The 19,371-nt window shown below is 48.0% G+C and overlaps 1 protein-coding gene across 1 annotated transcript in view; it reads left to right on the plus strand.

The window, feature by feature from the left end:
- Col15a1 (collagen type XV alpha 1 chain) overlaps positions 1 to 19,371 on the plus strand; it is a 115,091-nt gene that overhangs the window by 31,458 nt on the left and 64,262 nt on the right. Inside the window, exons 3-7 of the mRNA XM_045142240.1 lie at positions 5,558 to 6,105; positions 6,807 to 6,881; positions 8,193 to 8,273; positions 13,502 to 13,646; positions 17,424 to 17,536. Coding sequence (XP_044998175.1) covers positions 5,558 to 6,105; positions 6,807 to 6,881; positions 8,193 to 8,273; positions 13,502 to 13,646; positions 17,424 to 17,536 — 962 coding nt within the window. The remainder of the gene's footprint in view (positions 1 to 5,557; positions 6,106 to 6,806; positions 6,882 to 8,192; positions 8,274 to 13,501; positions 13,647 to 17,423; positions 17,537 to 19,371) is intronic.

Consider the following 19,371-nt stretch of genomic DNA (forward strand, 5'->3'; position numbering starts at 1 on the left):
TTGATTGACTGGTGCATGTCCTCATAGACCACAAGTTGCTTGCCTCGTGCTTATCAGTTCAGGTCACATTTACAAGTTATTTGGTTCATGATCACTTCAACAGGAAATCTCTGGGGAAGCTGTGAGCTCCTGTTTTCAAGATACTCCACCCAAGGTGCACAATCTTCCATGTCCTCAGGCTTAGCTTGCGCAAAGGCTCCCCTGTTGTGGATTAGTTTGATGCCCACATCTCCCTGATTTAGCTTGCTATCCACCAAGCTGGGGGAAAAGCTGCTCGTGGGTCAGACAAGGAGGGGGGAGGGCACGGATCTGTCCTGGCTTGGTCTTCTTTTCATTAGACTGTGGAAGGGAGAAGAGAAACCTTAGTGGGATGTTTGCTGTCTTTCTCCCTCCCTCTTTGGCTTTCCTTCTCTCTTACAAAGATGTGCTATAGCTGAATAAGGAAACCAAGATTTCTAAGAGCAGATGTGGGAAGTTTAAAATATCTAAACATCTTAATGTTCTGTACCATGTACATAGAGTAACATTGAAATTATACAGCGCAGTACCCCGTGAAGAGAAAAGCTCATTTTCTCTGCCCCACTCCCTTCCTGGGAGCCATTCTCTAGCCCATTTCTAATGCATCTTCATAGAGATATCCTAACATAGTTAAAATACATTGTCAGTCATATGTTGATTAATAATAAATGTATTATGAGAAATGTACCCTTAGTGGATTTTGTCATTGTGGGAACTTCATACAATATCCTTTAACACAGCCACCATGCCTGTAGGCAACATAATATTACAAGGCCATCTCATGTATGTAGCTCATTATTGACCAGAATGTTGTTATAACAGCACATGACTATGTATTTAAATAAATCTTACATATTTATTTGATATATGCTAATACAGATATGTCCAACTGGTAGCACTTACTCTGTTGTTTTGTCTATTTTTACTTACTATGTTTTGTTGATTGCTTATATTAGCACATAAGAAATCACATCTTTTGAAAGGCCACATTGAATTTCCTTCAAATATATTTTTTATTTTCACTGGGTCAAAAGTACATATGCATTTGTACTTTAAAAAAATTTATTGATTGATTTATTTGAGAGACAGAGAGAGAAAGGGAAGGATGGGAGAGAGAGAGAGAGAATGGGCGCACCAGGGCCTTCAGCCATTGCACATGAACTCCAGACGCATGCGTCACCTTGTGCATCTGGCTTACGTGGTTCCTGGGGAATTGAACTGAGGTCCTTTGGCTTTGCTTTTAACCACTAAGTCCTCTCTCCAGCCCTGCATTTGTACTTTATTTATTTATTTTAAATTTTTTTTTGTTCATTTTAATCTATTTAATTTAGAGTGACAGAGAGAGAAAGAGGCAGATAGAGAGAGAGAGAGATAGAATGGGCGTGCCAGGGCCTCCAGCCACTGCAAACGAACTCCAAATGCGTACGCCCCCTTGTGCATCTGGCTAACGTGGGACCTGGGGAACCGAGCCTCGAACCGGGGTCCTTAGGCTTCACAGGCAAGCACTTAACCGCTAAGCCATCTCTCCAGCCCTGCATTTGTACTTTTGATGAATGTTGTCAGATTGCCTCCCACAGATGTGACATCACTTAGGCTCCTGCTAGCTGTTCAGGAGAGAGCCTCCTGTCGCTTCTGTCCCTTGCCAGCATAACAGATTAGCCAACATTCTGATTGCTGCCAGTCTGATAGGGAAAATGGTGTCTCCTTGTAGTCTTAACTTGCACTGCTTTCATCATGAGTGAGGCTAAGTATTTTTCATATACTTACAAGCCATTTTAATTTCTCTTACTGTGGAAAGAATTTCTTCTTATTATTTGCCCATTTTTTTCTTTGCTTATTAGGGAAGTGAGTTTGTTGACTATGATATTGTGTTGTCTGTCAGCTTGTAGATTTTCTTTAACATCATGGGAGTTATCATTATTAGCATTTTTTTTTTTTTTGCTATGTAGAACTTTATCTGTCTAGTCAAATTTATCAGCTTTTAACCTATGCTATCTGGAATTTGAGCCTTAAACCCAAATTACTTTGAGTTAATTTCTGTTTTAAAGTAAGCTACAAACAGGAGAGGACAAGTATTCAATTAAGAATTAAATCTGAGTTTGTAGCCATTGGACACTTTCCCTCAATTTACCTTGGTTACTTTCATGTTTTATATAATGATGAAGGGACTGCACTTTTCCCCTCTATACATCCATTTGCTCACTCATTGGTTCATTTGTTCATCTTCACACTACTGGGTACTAGGAACAATGAATAGGGAAATCCTGTCTTCATGGGCCAATGTGGCGAGGAACCAGTGGCCCAGTAGTGACATGCAAGGCTGTGATGGAGGACTCAGGATGGATGCAGAGGCTTCTCATGAAGGACAGGAGGAAGAGTGTAGGGTGTGGGAGGGGGCGTGGGGCTTGCAGGAGAGGGGGGCCCTGCTGAGTCTTGACTGAGGAGCAGGAGTGACTAGAATATAACTGGAGTGGACTGGGCTGGAAAGCAGGGCATAAGCATTGCTGGTAGAGGCGGGAGGACCGCAGTTGCAGAGACCACCTCAGGATCTGTGCTGGGCCCATTTGAGAAACAGAGGGCTGTGGCTGTGTCCGGACCACAAAGGGCTTCTCAACCCAGGTAGCGACAGCCCTGTCAGCCCTGTTCGGGGGGACGATGGACGGCCTGGATTGAAGACTAAGCATTCTCACTGTGACTGAGAAGCCCCGAGGACCTCTCTCCGCGCACACCTCCATGCCTCCCGTCGACGTGGTCCACGTAGGCTGCTTGTGGGCGCACACAGCAGCAGGGTAGCTTCAGAGAGCGCGTGGGCAGCTGTTAGTGACCTAGACCCGGGTTATCTGCAGGTCCCCCTGTGGGTGGTGATGTGTTTTACACTGCTTTTTCCAAACTTCGTCTTTGAAATCCAGTTGGCATTTTACGCTTATGGCATATTTCAAGCAAGAAGATCACATTTCTGGTGTTCAGTAGCCACATTCAGCTAATGGCTCCCACACTGGGCAGGGCAGGGCAGAGCAGGGCAGGGTGTACCCATCTGAGGCAGAAGCTGCACCAGGCAGCCTTTGAAAGTCCTTGCTGAACCTGAAAGTCTGATGATGATGCTTATAGCAATGATGATGACAGTAATGTCAGTATTCATGATTGTCTGAGTATGTGCCCTGTGCCAGAACCTCATATTATTTCATTTAATCATCACAGTAAACTTGTAGGCTACATATTTTTTATTTTTTAAATTTTTTTCAAGGCAGAGTCTCATGTAACCCAGATTGGCCTCAAACTCACTGTGTAGCCAAGATTGGCCTTGAACTCCTGATTCTCCTGCCTCCGCCTCCCAAGTGCTAGGATTGTAGGCATGCACCACCATACTTACTTAATGTTGGTATTTTTAAAAACATTTTTATTTTTATTTATTTATTTAGGAGAGAGAAGGTGGGGGGAGAGAGAATGAGCATGCCAGGGCATCCATCCACTGCAAACAAATTCCAGACGCATGCAACCCCTTGTGCATCTGGCTTACATGGGTCCTGGGGAATCAAACCTGGGTCTTTTGGCTTTGCAGTCGAGTGCCTTAACTACTAAGTATCTCTCAAACCCCAATGTTGGTATTTTTATTGTAATGAGATACTTATAAGATATGCCATTTTAAGTGTCTCCATATTACTTCTTGTATTTGGGAGGGGTGGTGTTTGGAGGTAGGGTTTTGCTGTAACCTAGGCTGACTTGGAATTCACTAGGTAGTCTCAGGATAGACTTGACCTTATAATGATCTCTGCCTCCCAAGTGCTGGTATTAAAGGCATGTGCCACCACACCACCACACCTGGCTACTTCTTGTTTTTTTTTTTTTTTTTGGCATGGCTAATAATGTGTTATGACACTTGCATATGAGACACACATATACAAATTCTAGCTACTGAGTGTGGGTACCTTCTCTGTGGGGACTATGGATGGGGGTGGGATACAGTAGTCAGGGCACCTCTCTGTCTTCAATTGAGCCCCACCTAGAATCCCTTTAAAGACCCCCTCCTCTCAGTAAGACTGTAGGTATTGAATTAAGTTGGCCGCCTATGACTCCCACACCTCCTGTCCCTCGTTGGCTAGGAAACCTCAGGTAAGACGTTCCAAGTCATAAGCCTCAGTTCTTCATCTGTAAAATAATAGCAGAAGAGGGTTCCCAGGGCTGCTGTGAGGAGTCAAGACAAAAGTGACAGTTGTTGTACTTTATAAGTGAAGGATGTGGTGGTAACCCCATCCCAGCACAGTGAGGCAGCTATGCCTGTCCACTGGCCTCGGGATTATGGTGTAAATATAACAAAACCAAACCAAAGGCAGTGCAGGTGTGCTGTAATCCACTATCACTGACTGGGGACTCTGTGGATGGTCTCACCTGGGCATTCACTTGGAACCTCTCCTGGCTCCTTTGTGGGCTTTTTCATGTGGCAGAGGTAGAGTGTCCAAGATCACGCAGCCAGTTCGTCATGTCCAGCAAGACGATGACAGGATGGGCTAAGTAGAAAACAGTCTTGCTTCCCTAAAACGGCCTCAGGATCCAGCTTCACCTCAAGGGTGTTTTGGTCCACTGTCCCAGCAGTACCGGGCTTGTCCGTCCTCCCTAGGCCCTGCCTGCCTGTCTCGCTCACCACTGGCATCTCAGCATTGGCTCAGGAGTGTGCACATGCCACTGTGACCACCCTGCACCCTTCTCCTGGGGCTCCCAATCCTGGGAGATAGAGCTCTTTCACTTCTCCCCCATGGGAAGGGCACACAATCTCTGAGTTTAAACTCTGCAGCCTTTCCTTGGACAATTTGGTTAGCTCTTTTCAGCCTCAGTTTTCTCAGAAGTAAAATGGGAATAATAGTGTCTCACCTCATGAGATAAAGACGTGAAGAGCTTCTAGTCGTGCTTGCTCAAGCGAGGGCCCCAGTGTGGATGATGATGAAGGGTGATGACCATGATACAAATTTCAATTGTGCCAAGCCCTGGGAACATTTTCTTCTGTCTGTGTTTTCCCACTACACTCTGAGGCACTTAATAGTAGGGCTTATTCAAAACAAAGCAAAAAAGAACAAAACAAATCTATTTGGTTTTGTAGTAGAGAAAGAAACCTCCACGTTGATGAGGAGAACACTACAGATTGTAGGGATGTTCTAGGAATTACTTGTAAATACTTTCCAAACGGTAGATCATGACCCATTAGTGGGTAATCAAATGAATTAGTGGGTCATTTCCAGCACGCTTTTAATTAAAGAGAAAAATTAATGGGAAAGAAGAGAAATGTTCGAGGGCCTGGTAAGTATTAAAGGTCAACTCTGTGCTTTATGAAACATTTGTTTCTGCATTATACTCATGCATTTTTTTGTGCACATTGGGTTGAAACCTAAATGCATTTGTTATTGGGCGTTGTGTTTAAAAATTTTGAGAACCCACCATTTAGAAACTAAGGTTTTGGTGGGCTCCCGTGGGCTCTCCCTGCACTTGTGACCTTCTCATCCTCGCATTTCCAGCAAGATGGAAACGTGGTCCCTCTTCCCCCTTGCAGGGTCAGCCGCCCACGGCCATCTGGACCTCACAGAGCTCATCGGCGTCCCGCTGCCCTCATCTGTGTCCTTTGTCACGGGCTACGGTGGTTTTCCAGCTTACAGCTTTGGACCTGGTGCCAACGTTGGCCGCCCCGCCAGGACCCTCATCCCGTCCACCTTCTACCGGGACTTTGCCATTGGAGTGGCAGTGAAGCCCAGTAGCGCTCAGGGCGGTGTGCTCTTTGCCGTCACTGATGCCTTCCAGAAGGTCATCTACCTGGGCCTGCGGCTCTCCGGTGTGGAGGATGGCCACCAGCGGGTCATCCTCTATTACACCGAACCAGGCTCCCACGTGTCCCAGGAGGCTGCTGTCTTCTCGGTGCCCGTGATGACCAACAGGTGGAATCGCTTTGCCGTGACCGTCCAGGGCGAGGAAGTGGCCCTCCTCATAGACTGTGAGGAGCACAGCCATGTCCTTTTCCAGCGCTCCTCCCGGCCTTTGACTTTTGAGCCCAGCACAGGGATTTTTGTGGGCAATGCAGGTGCCACGGGGCTGGAGAAATTCACGGTGAGTTCTAGTCCAGCCCCAGCAGATCAGAGAAGCCATGGACGAAGACTCTCCATGTGCTGAACGTGAGCAACGAGCACTGTCATTCCTGTATTTTCACGCTCTCAAAAGGTGCATGGGTTCGGCTGGAGAAACGACTAGCTGGACGCCAAACCTCCCCATTCCAGTGCCCTGCTTTAAACTCAGCCTGCAGGACCTGCACAGGACTAGATAGATCCTCGCACTCCCTTTGTTTTCTTGTCTGAACCCTGTCCTGGGGCTGGGCTTGGTGATGCAGGCCTTAATCACTTGAGGCTGAGGCAGGAGGATTGGTTTAACTTCAAAGCCAGCTTTGGAACTACAGATGATCCCTGGCTCAAGAAACAAAAAGCAGAGAGAGACCACTAGGGGGCGCAATTTGGATTCATTTGCAGCACAGTGACAGCCGGAGTCTGGGGAAATACACTCTGGCTGGCAGTTATCAGACTCACTTCGGTGTCTCATGGAGAAGGAGTAGCAGAGCTGGGGAGCTGGCGAGGGTAGAGGTGGGGAGGATGCTGGCAGCTCTCCTAGGGGCGAGGACTTCTAGCAAGTAAGCTTTGAGCTTTGGGTTTCTGCACACCCATCCTTTCCCGTGTTCTTTGTCACACTCACATTTTCCACTGGCATCGCGCTGCACACGGGGAGTCACGTCCATGGTTTCCCATCCTCTCTTTGCCCAGGGCTCCATCCAGCAGCTCACCATCTACACTGATCCAAGGACCCCCGAAGAACTGTGTGAAGCCCAAGAGTCTTCGGTGAGCACCCCCCCCACACACACACTAGCCAGGAGAGGAGGGTCAGGCGCCTAGCACCTCTTCATCTCATGTCATGCAGTCAAAAAGCTCTCCTCGAGGCCAGCGCTGCCCCAAGTCCTATTTTGGGCTTTTGGCTTTATTTCTCTTTTTAAAGCTCTCGGCGGTCTGTTTGGCACGGGAATCATGTGTCTTATAAGGTGTTCCCGTGGCTGTGGCAGTCAATGGCCTGATTTCCAGCCTTCCTGCCAAGAAGAGTGTCAGGATTCTAAAATCAGAATTAGGATGCTAAGATATTCTGGGTGCAAAGTCCTATAAAAATGAACCTAAATTTAGGTTCATTTTATGCTTGGCAAGCGAATCAATTCCTAAGTTGAGGGGAGGGGGCAAGAAGGAAAGATGGTTCCTTCCTTTCCTTCCTCCTTTCCTCCCTTCTGGACTTACTGGTAGGTCACAGCCTGGATAGAGGCTGGAGATGAAGGGCCACACTGGGCACTGTCCCCCTTCTCCCGCTGCTGGCACATAGTTACGGTTCCAAAGGAAATGACAGAGTTGAGTTGAAACTCTAGTCCCCAGCCCGGCAGGTCGGGCAGCTGAGAGGTGGGAGGATGGGTGAATGCAAGTCCAGGCATACAGGGGCCCTGTGCCAGAGCCAGAGGCCGGCTTCCCTAGGACTCCCATTGCTCTTTGGATGACGTCAGCCTCTAATCAAATCAGATGTTGGTCTTATTTGAATTTGGTATTTTTTTAAAGCTTTTTATTGAGCTGCAAGAAAGACTGTCAGAGGTGGGGTTGGCCCTGTAGGAAGATCATTACCCCCTAGCCTGTGACATCCTCAGGGAGCAGGAAGAGGGAAGCTCACATTAGTTATGCACTTATCACTTCACTGCCGTTCATGCTGAAGAAGCAGAAACAACGCAGGAGTCCCAGGGAAGAGGCATGCTATGAATTGACGACACACGGCTCTTTGGCTGCCTCCGGTGGCTACTAGTGAAGGTTAGGCAATACCAGGAAGTCAGGCTCTGGATGAGTGCTTCCTGAAGGGACTCCAGGGGCAACCTAGAACAGATGGGGAGTAAAGGGACAGGCTGTAGCAATAAAAATGTGGAAGGAAAGACAGACTAACCAACCATGCACACATGCTATATCCTCAACCCCACTCTGTCTCTGGCACACATGCACACACATGTATGCACATGCACATATACTCATGCATACATGCGCACAGCTTCCCTGTAGCAGTCAGTCAGTCTCTGACCTTCCTGTGTAACCTGCTCCCCTGCTCAGCATGTGGCATGGTTTTTCTCCTCACAGGCATCTGGAGAAGGCAGCGGGTTTCAGGAGCTGGACACCGTCGCTGAGATCCTGGAAGCTGTCACCTATACTCAAGCCCCGGTGAGCACGGGGTGTAGATGGGTCACCTGTTCCAGGGCTGTTGCCCAGGGCCCTGTCTGACATCTGCTTCCACATCTGGGAGGTTAAGTACCAGTCCCCAGGAAGCTGTCTTAGCAGTTGCTCAGAGCCACCCTGTGAGGGCTATGTGCAAAGGCAGATGTACTCTGTGGCCCTGGGGAACTTCCTCAGCCCTTCTGAACTCCAGCTCGTCTTCTACAGAATGACGGTAGCAACGGTTCCATCTTACGGGGCCTTCGGGAGAGCTAGATGATGCTGGATGCAGTAGACGGGCAAGTTGCAGCAAGGGCTTAGCATGAGGGAAATGACCACGAATGATATTCTTTGTTGCTTTGTCCCCATGGGAAATGCAGCTCTTCTGGTGTCTGAATCCCTCCCTCCTGAAAATGTGGCCTGTGGCCAAGGAGGAAGCAGTTTCTAGAGCCTTGAATCAGGCTACTTTTCACGAGAATAGCCAGGAGAACCTGAGTCTCAGCGCAGAGAAAGCTCCTAGGTTGGCCTGGGCCGTTCTGTGAAGGCACCTCTGATAGAAGAAAGCAGGGAGAGAGAAGTAAGGCAGAGACTATATGTGATAGACCTTAGGCAACAGGAGTGTAAGCATGGCGGAATAGGGTCATAATCTACTGGCTCCAGAAGAATGCATGGTCACCTCTTCCTATACAGAAGCGTACAACAAACTGTTCTTATTACAAATGGACAGATTGAGCTCAGAGAGGGGAAGAGATTGACTCAAGAGCACCTGGGAAAGCTGGGATAGAGCTCAGGTATCCAGAGGCTCACCCATGGGTTCCTGGCCTGGGTGAGCTGTGACAGTCATAACCTCATGATCTGGGCCAATCTCAGCTAGGATATGATAGCCAAGGGACCAGGAGCCCACTCACCTAAGATGGGATGATGTCTTCTTTGGGCAATGTGGGAGTCCTGTGAACCTTTTGGACCTGGCAACCACACAGCAACAGGGCATAGGAGGGTGACCACTTGGGGCTGTAAGCATGCTGCTGCTTCCTAGTGTACCAGGTTGCCATTCAGAGGGAGGGTGACTCAGGTAGAATGGCCACCAGAGAGGGACGGGAAAGGAGGCAGGGTTGGAGGTAAGGCAGGAGTTTGGGAGGGAACAATGGTGTCTGGCAGCTTAGGAAGCCCGGGGGGCATCAGGATTCCCAACTCAGGGCTGGACTGAGCCTAGCACGTGTGAGTGCCCCCTTCCTCTCCTGGAAGGTTGGTGGCTGGGGTGACAGGTGTGCTGAATCCCTGTGGCTACTTTCTGTCTTCAGAGGATTCCACTGGGCTGTGGTGCCCTCCTGGTTCCTGGCTCTGAAGGTCCAGACACTCCCATGTTTGTTCCCATCCTCAGCCTCACACCTGCCTCTGGTCATGTGCGGTCCACCCCTCGCCTCCAGGTCATTGCATTTTCTGTAGTATCACTTGCAGAGAGGGACCCTGGGGTCTCTTGTTCAGAAGAGGCACAAAGCTACGAGATTGCCACGAGGCCACCCAGATGACGGTGGCAGAGCCAGGTCTTTGGCTGTGGCCCCCGTGTGCTCATCACCCCACGCTGAGCTGGGGACCTCCTCTGAAGAGCTTTGTGTCGCTTTTCAGCAGCCACCCTTTGGGGATGGGAAATTTCCCTTTTCTCTCAGACAGTGCCCTCTCTTCTGTGTCTGGCTTCTTTCTTGGTGCCACCCTCCAACACATGGGACGTAACCAGAACGCTGAACCAGACACTGGCTGCACAGTCAGGTCCTGGCTTTGGAAATTCCGCCAGCCCCTTCTCGTCCTCCTCCCCCGTTAGGGTTGGAGCCTCTGCCACCTCGTTCCTGTCTCTCTACTGAGCTTGCCTCTGCAGGAACATCTCTGCCTTTCTGGAAAGTTTATCTTAAGTGACGTTAGAATTAACTCCCCTGTTTCTCAGCCCTCTCTGGGAGTGGGAGAGAAAGAGACTGACTTTAATAAACCTTTGCTTCTGGGCCACCTCCCCTGAAGGCAGTAGGTCTGGAGAGATGTCCAAGAATTTGGATTGGCAAAGAGCTCTGCAGGTGATTGCAATCCTCAGCCAGGGCCCAGCCCCACCTCAGAGCTCACAGATCCCCAGACACGCCATCCGGGCCTTTCTCCTGCCAGCATGTGCAGTTGCTTGCCCGAGCCCCACCCACCACCCCCACACTCATCCTTTCTTCTCTTCGGGCAAATTCCTACCCACCCTCCAGGGTCTAGGCACATCCTCTTTCCAGAGGCCACTACTGTCACTCCCTTCTCCCCAGTTTGACTCTCGTCTGCTAACAACCTTGTATGTCCCATGAAACTAGTTGCCCGGGGCTGGTCTGAGCATCCTCTGTGCTCTGGCAGTTGGAGGGAAGATGCACTGTGTTCTCTGTTTCTTTCTCTAGCCCTGGGACTCAGGCAGGACTGGTACACAGTAGGGCCGCAGGACACGTGTGTGGAGTGAGTACAGCTTCCTGTGTGACAGTGAGTAGGCTCAGGAAATCTCTTATTTTTTAATAACCTACGAAGTTATTGAGGTCTTTAGATATTTCTTGCTTTGTCACAGACCATCCTGGTTCCTCATCCACTTTACCTCTGATACCTCATTTTCTTCGTGGAGGGCCAGCTCCCCAAACCTTGGACTGTCCCGGAGCAGGACTAGGTGGCTGTGGCTGCCTGGCCGAGATTCGGCATGAGGTTGAAGGGCTAAGCTGGTGGTTTCGTAGAATCCCACAGGATTACCCTGAGTGAGCCAGCTCTGCCCGCACTGCCTCGCCCTTCTGTGTGCCCTCAGCCTCATCTGTTCCAGGTGCCTGCAGCCTCACTCCTGCCCCAGCCTCACTCTCAGCCCCTCTCTTCCTTCTTTCTGGCAAATTCCTAACTATATGATGTTTTACAAAGCACCTTTGCTTCTAGCTGCTGGCATCCACTCGAGGCTAGAACTGTGTTTCTGCGAACTTTCCCAGCACCATCAGGGAACCGTGGGGAATGGCTTCCGCTTTCAACTCTCATGGTGGGAGAAGACGCGCTTCCTGGGGCAGGCAGGTGTTTGCTCTCTCTGCTGGCTCAGTGTCCAGCATGCAGCGGTCAGCAGCAGTAGCAGGTCTTTGCTCCCTTACCTGGGTGTGAGGAATGGCCACTACGCCAACACCACCTAGCCTCTGCCTCGTGACCGTATTTTAGTGCCCTTCCTTCCCCCGCCTCCGGCCTGGGCCTCAGCTCCCTTAATCCACACAGCCTCTGGTCAACTCTCCGAAGTTCACAGAGGACCATACCACTACCCAGTCTAAGATCAGGCTCTGTCTGTGGTCCCTGGGTCCCAGCCCATCTCTCCGTGAACTAGCCTCCCCTCTGTCTGCCTCCGCAGCCCTGTCCTGCTGTTTCCTCCTGCAGCCACGATTCAGGCCCAGCTCAAGTGGCCAGGCTAACCCTTCGAGGCTCTCTCCTTACAGCCCTCTCTCTGACCTTCCTCTTCGGGTGACACAGTGCAGTAAACTTGGCTCTGGTTTCTCTGGGTGCTGGCACACATAGTGACTGTTTTCTGCCTTTGTTAGTCCCCACTTGCAGTTTTTCCAATAACAGATATGGAATGTCTGGGGACTAAAAATACAGGAGCATTTCTACGTTGTTTTTTTAAATGACTTTTCGATGCAGGGTCTTTCTCGAGCTCAGGCTGACCTGGAACTCTGTAGATCTAGGTTGGCCTCACAGTGATCCTTCTACCTCAGCCTCTCAAGTGCCAAAACATGTGCCACCACTTCCATGCATTCAAAATGCTTTTCATTTTATTTCACTTATTTATTTGAGAGAGAGAGAGAATGGGTGCACCAAGGCCTTTAGCCATTGCAAACAAACTGCAGATGTATATGCCCCCTTGTGCATTTGCCTTACATGGGTACTGAGGAATCAAAACTGGGTCTTTAGGCTTTGCAGGTAAGCACCTTAATGGCCAAGCCATGTCTCCAGCACCCATGTATATTTTTTACCCTTGGAAAAAAAAATATATATATATTTACTTGAGAGACAGAGGTATGTGAGAGACAGAGAGAGGAAGAGGCAGAAAAAGAAAGTGAAAGGGAATGGGCATGCCAGGGCTTCTAGCCACTGCAAACAAACTACAGATGCATGCGCTACCTTTTGCATCTGGCTTTATGTAGGTCCTGGGGAATAGAACCAGGATCCTTTGGCTTTGCAGGCAAGTGCCTTAATCACTAAGCCATCTCTCCAGCCCCCTTGAATATCAATTACTGGAGCCATTGGACAGAGGAGAAAGCAGAGGTCCTTGTCTAACATAATTTAACTAGAGAGCTGGCATTTGACTCAAGTCTCACTGTAAGTACTGATCCATTAAATCCTAAGTCATGGGTCTCCTAGATGCCGCCCTGTTCTGATGGGCCAGAGATTCCTTGTCTATATGCTATATTCTGACATTAAAGGGTAAATCTTCTGCTGATATGTAAGTGATACCACATTAACAAATTAGCCCTTAAATCTTAGCGTCTTAGCAAAGGAAGGACATGTTTCTCTCTCAACTACAAGTTTGACACTAGATCCTTCCACGCAACTCCCACCTTCCCTGGGCCTTTGAGCTTAACACAATGAGAACATTTAAATCCTGATAAGCCCTGGGTCTCAGGACCTGTTCCCAGCGTCTGGGGTGACGTCACGACATCTACACGCTGCATCAAGATTTCCTGCCTGGATTTCTGAATGGCCCATTCCAGCTGTTGGGTTTTGTTTGTTTTCCTCCTGTTGGTACGATTGATTAAGACATTGGCTGGCTTTGCCGAAGGTCTAGAATCCTTGGAAGGAAACCATGTGAGCCTGTCACTATCACAGCCTTCTCAACCAGTACGTGTCCAGGATGGGATTTACTGGGTGTTTGTGAGCAGTGTAGCTTGTGCATTTGTGCATGCATTCATTCCTATATGCAGTAGATCCTTATTGGGCATCTGCCGAGCACTGGCCGGACATGTGGTCCCTGTGCTCAGAGACCTCAGGATGAGATTAGCTGTGTCTCCCTGTAAAGTGAGTGCATTTCAATTGCTTCCAGTATGTCCCTTTCAGCTCTGGGAGACATGATGATGTTGGGTGACACAGCTAGTGAGTCTAGACATTCTTTATGGGTTTATTGGAATTTTGTGGATAAATTAATTTCCTGTCTTTTTTTTTTTTTGTCTGCATCACTGTTAAGTAAATCCTTTTGGGTCTCACTTTTTCCCCTTTAGCCTAAGGAAGCACGTGTTGAACCCATAAGCTCACCTCCTACTTCATCCCCTCTTGCTGAGGACACAGAGCTTTCTGGTGAACCTGTACTGGAAGGGACACTGGAAACCAACTTGAACATCACTGGGCAAAACAGCCCTGAGCAAGGCAAGTCCTAACCCTTCCACAGAAGGGGGGTTCTCTTACTGAGTGGTCTCACACACACATCCACACATGTAGCGACTCATTCCACCTTCCCTTCACCCTCCAAGGGAAGAATGATAATCACACTCATTTTGCAGGATGGGGAAATTGATTTACAGAAAAGTAAAATAACCCAGCCAAGACCACATGGCACTTGTTCAAGTCTGAGCTTTTAGCTCCCAGACTCCATTCCTTCTCAATCCCTATGAGATAGCCTGTAAGGGCTGGAGAGATAGCTTAGTGGTTAAGGTGCTTGTCTGCAAAGCCAAAGGACCCAGGTCTAATTCCCCATGACCCATGTAAGCCAGATGCACAAGTGGTGCATGTGTCTGGAGTTTGGTTGCAGTGGCTGAAGGCCCTGGTGTGCACATTCTCTCTCTCGCAAATAAATAATAATAATAATAAAACAGAAAGGGGAGGCATAGTGTCTACAGTTTCTGCTCTAATCCAAAGCTAAGCCTGAGTCCAGAATCTTTACCTGTTCTGACTCTGCCACAAGCTCTCTGAGTCCCCAAGGATCTTGGTCGGCTAACTGATGATCAAAGAGGGGCAAAGACTGCTTTCCCAGTAGGACAGCAGCAGCCCTGGGAAGCGGACAGAGTGCTGGTCCCCACCTTCTGCTCCTCTGCTCATGATCCCCCAGGTAGAAAAGCATTCACGGGGGCTGGAAGGATTGCTTAGCAGTCACAGTGCTTGCCTGCAAAGCCTAAGGGCCCAGGTTCCATTCCCCAGGACCCATGTAAGCCAGGCGCACAAGGTGGCGCATGCATCTGGAGTTTGTTTGCAGCAGCTGAAGGCCCTGAAAGCTCAGAGAATAATTGATCCTCTGTACAGCAGCTTGACAGACACCCAAGACCAGAGGTTATTGCCCTTTCCCAGAAGGTTGTAACCAAGGCCAGAGCTCTGAGATGTAGGGATACGGTCACACCCAGCAGTGCTGTTGCTGGTAGCAAAGTCAGCTTGAAGCACCCATTGTAGAGATCGGTTGGGCAAAGTCGATGTCATTCATACATGCAGCTCTGACACAGGTGATATGAATATTTATGACACAAGGACATATTCGTGATGATTTCATTAACCAAACGGTATTCTGTGCTATGACCATCACTTTGAATGCATCCTACATACATTTAGATGCCATTATTACAGAAATGCTTGTGTATGAGATCCAGTGTACCTTATATATAACACTTTTCTATGTGTTGTAGGATTGCAGGCAGTTTTGATTTTCTTTATTGGACAAGTCTTTTATAATAATACTTATGATATTTCTTTTTGTGTCTCTCATTATTTAATGAATGTTGTTATAATAACTGAACTTGGGAAGTCTTGGGTAAGACATATATGAAGTACTAGACAGAAATGAATGGTATAATAATTTAATAAAGTGACAAATAAAACCAAGGACTATTGATGATGTGGCTTCAGAAGCCTGGTGGATAGGAGAAGTCTGGGACAGCTTTGAAGGAAGCCTACTTGGCCACCTACTTGCTGTGGGCTTGGGACGTCACTGAGATTTCCCAACTTTCTCAACCCAGTCCTTGGAGTTGTAACAGTCTTTGACTCGTGGTAAATGAGAGGATTGAATGGTCTGTGGTTTCTGTCAGTGGTTTAAGAATTGTAGACACTGTTGTCCTGGGTGGACTTGAATCCCGGAGAGAGGGAGGGAGGGAGGGAGGGAGGGAGGGAGGGAGGGAGGGAGGGAGGGAGGGAATGAGGAAGGAAGAGAGGAGAGGAAGGGGAAGGGGCAGGAATCAGGGCAAAGTGGCTTTCCCAGTCTGAGGAAGCAAGATCTGAATGGAGGCTGAGACTCACATCTGAGCTTCTTATTGGTACCTGGGATCAGCCTTACTCCTCATTCAGATGATAAAAGGCATAAAGAAAACCCCAGAGCTTGCTAAAATGTTCTTTTATTTCTTGTTGTGTGGACAGTCCAGATAGGGGAAGAAAGGATCTCATGGCCCAAGAGGCATCCTGGCTAGGGAGAGTCCCTTAATATTTGCATCTGTCCTTCCAGGGTCATGACTGAGAGGGTTTGGTGGTGCTGGCTGCATGCACAGCACCCCCTGGTGGTTAAAGCAGGGAGAACTGGAGCGGCCGCCTGTGCTAGGCAGACAACTCCATGGTTCAGGTTCCACTGGAGTTCAGCATCCTCTCCCCAGCATGGTCCTGATAGTGGGGGACACTGCGTGGAAGTGGGGGCATTTGTGAATGCTGCATATGTGGGGGGAAAGGTCTGGTCTGGAGACAGGCACGTCTGGCTTCAGAACCCCTCCCAGCACTACTCTCTATGTGACTTTACTCCTGTGCAGAAAGGGGTTCATCATGGGCCTGTAATCCCAGCCAAATATGAGGCTAAGGCAAGAGACTTGCATACTTGAGAGCTGTTTTGGCTACAGAGTTAGTTTAAGACCAGCCTGAGCAAATTAGTAAGACCTTGTCTCAGAATTTAAAAGAAAAAATAAAACAGTTTAGGAATAGAGCTCAGTGTTAGAACACGTGCCTGACATTCACGAGACCCTGGCTTCAGTCCTCAGCACTGGCAGTAGTATTAATAATAATTATTATAGCAACAGTAAAACATATTAATGTGCTGCTCATAGAAGGACACTTGCTGAGGTGTGGGATTCTGGCCCTGGCTCTGCCATTGGCAGCAAGTTGGTGGCATGGGTCCTTCAAGAATGACAGATTGGTTAGCAGGAGGATTAAAGGAGAGCATGCATGCATGGGACATGCCTGGCCTGTTGCCCAGCTATCATGAGCATGCGTTATTTCATGAGATTTCTTCTCTGCTTTAGGATTCCTTTGTTTTTCTTTTCTTTTCTTTTTTTTGGAGGAGAGGGAGAAGGAGAGAGAATTGGCACATCACGGCCTCCAGCCACTGTAACACTGTAACATGGAAACAATTTAATCCATATTATGTTTTGGGTTTTTTGTGGTTTTTTTTTGAGGTAGGATGTCACTCTAGCTCAGGATGACCTGGAATTCACTATGTAGTTTCAGGCTGGCCTTGGAGTCATAGAAATCCCCCTACTTCTGCCTCCCAAGTGCTGGGATTAAAGGCTTGTGCCACCACGCCCGGCTTCAATCCATATTATATTGTTTGTGCATGCGCACGCATGCATGCATGCACACACACACACACACAAGTTATTTTCCTCTTCTCCTTCCATCCTTATTATCTGGAAGATACCAGTATTAAGCACTGGGGTTTAGCATATTTATGTAAATATATTATTGCCACATATACATATATTATACACATTAACCACATATAACAACGATAAAATTGGATACTCATACCCAAGGTTTTTTTTTCTGATTCATGAATCTAGAACCCCAGTGACAACAAGCATTTCTCAGTTGTTTACCTTGTGCCAAGGGCTGTCCTCAGTGCTCTTCTTGCATTAACTAATCCTCCTGACACATAATCCTCAAAACAACCTTATGCGATAGAGATTACGATCTCCCATTTGTAGATGAGGAAAGTGAGGCGTAGTTTAAGTGACTTGCCCCAGGTCACATTCCTGGGAAGTGGCGAAACAGGATTCCACATGGGAGGAGATTCCTAGTCCCACTCATGGAAACCACTAGACCCAGCACTTTGTCACTGCTTTCCCTCTTAATTCCAAAGTATTTGGTGTTACGTACATCTTTCCAAGTTAGCAGGTCAAGAGTGCTTTGTTCTCTCCCACGTTTGCAACCAGGGGTTACTGACTGCGGAATTTCTGCTTCCTGTAGGGTCTGGTGAGATCCTGAACGAAACACTGGAGTGGGTTCCTGCTGCGGACAGGGACCCCAGAACTGATGAGGGTTCTGGGGATGGGACTTTCTTAGATGTCACCGAAGGTTGGGTGAGTGATTGGTATATTTTATTTGATAAACCAGTCAGTGGACTTGTTTGTCAGTTTCACATTTGAGGGTGACTGGGTACCCAGAGGGCTTTAGCTGCATATCATTAAGATTGATTCTTCCATGCGGGGGAGATGGCTCAGTGATAAGAACACTTGTGGCTTAAGCTTGAGGGCCTCTGTGCTGAACACCAAGTTCAACTCCACAGAACCCGCGTCAACAGCTGGGCATGGCCACACATGTCTAACCCCAGTCCATGGAGGGAGGTGGGGAGACTGGAAAATCTTTGGGGCTCACTGATGGGTAACAAGTCCAGGTTGAGGGAGAGACCCATTTCATGAAATAAGCGATGAGAGGACGACTCCCGGGCTTCTTGTCTGCCTTCTGCATGCACACACACGTGCGTACACTGTGCATCACACGTATATGCGCGCGCACGCACGCATGTGCAACAAGGGAAGACTGATGCTGTCTTAATGGTACAGAGGAGGCAAGAGTCACCAGGCTACAGAGATGTGCTGGGACAGGTGGCCGCGGTGTAGCCCAGCTTATCCTCAAGTCTGCCTCCTTACAAATGCAGGGCCCTCACGGCCACCGTCGTGGTGACCACCTGCTCCTCTGTAAAGATCACAGTCCTCTCAGCACATCAAGCTCTTCAAGGACAGCATTGAGCTAACTCCAGCTATGTCCAAGCTACTGCTGAGTAATTGGCTTTCACACCTGCAAAACCAGCTTTAGAAATGTCACAGTAGGGTCACGATGACCCCTGCCTAAACCCACAAGGCCAATTCATTTCTTCCCTATCCTGGAATGAAAATGCAGACAATTCTGAGCTCCCCAGTTGTTATCTAGGAACAGCCAATTTTCAAACGTGTAAGTCAGTTCAGCATAATATTAATAATTCACAAAAAAACATGGTCTTTTTTTTACATATAAAATATACACATGTATATCTTTAATAAGTAAAGTAAGTATGATAACATGTATAATAGGCTACAGCAGTGATATTTTGTGTTCCTAATTTTTTTTAAATATTTTTTGTTCATTTTTTATTTATTTATTTGAGAGTGACAGACACAGGGAGAAAGACAGATAGAGGGAGAGAGAATGGGCGCGCCAGGGCCTCCAGCCACTGCAAGCGAACTCCAGACGTGTGTGCCCCCTTGTGCATCTGGCTAACGTGGGACCTGGGGAACCGAGCCTCGAACCGGGATCCTTAGGCTTCATAGGCAAGCACTTAACTGCTAAGCCATCTCTCCAGCCCTGTTCCTAATTTTTGTATCCCAATTATGCAATGAAACAAACTATAAAACCCTACCAGTTGGGAATTATCTCACTTTGGCCTCATCCAGCTCATCAATATTCATCATTATGTTCTGTCTGTGGAAAGATCAGGATTTTATACCTATAACAATCCACAGTATTAATTGTCTACACTGGGGCTTCTTTTTTTTCTCAATTTTTATTAACATTTTCCATGATTATTAAAAATACCCTCCCTCCCCCCACTTTCCCCTTTGAAATTCCATTCTCCATCATATCTCCTCCCCATCTCAATCAGTCTCTCTTTTATTTTGATATCATGATCTTTTCCTCTTCTTATGATGGTCTTGTGTAGGTAGTGACAGGCACTATGAGGTCATGGATATCCAGGCTATTTTATGTATGGAGAGAGCACCTTGTAAGGAGTCCTACCCTTCCTTTGGCTCTTACATTCTTTCTGCCACCTCTTCCGCATTAGACCCTGAACCTTGGAAGGTGTGATCAAGATGTTACTCAGTACTCCAGTCACTTCTTTCCAGCACTATGATACCTTCTGAGTCATCCCAAGGTCACT

The sequence above is a fragment of the Jaculus jaculus genome, chromosome 1, assembly GCF_020740685.1.
Source record: "Jaculus jaculus isolate mJacJac1 chromosome 1, mJacJac1.mat.Y.cur, whole genome shotgun sequence".
Classification (NCBI taxonomy): domain Eukaryota; kingdom Metazoa; phylum Chordata; class Mammalia; order Rodentia; family Dipodidae; genus Jaculus; species Jaculus jaculus.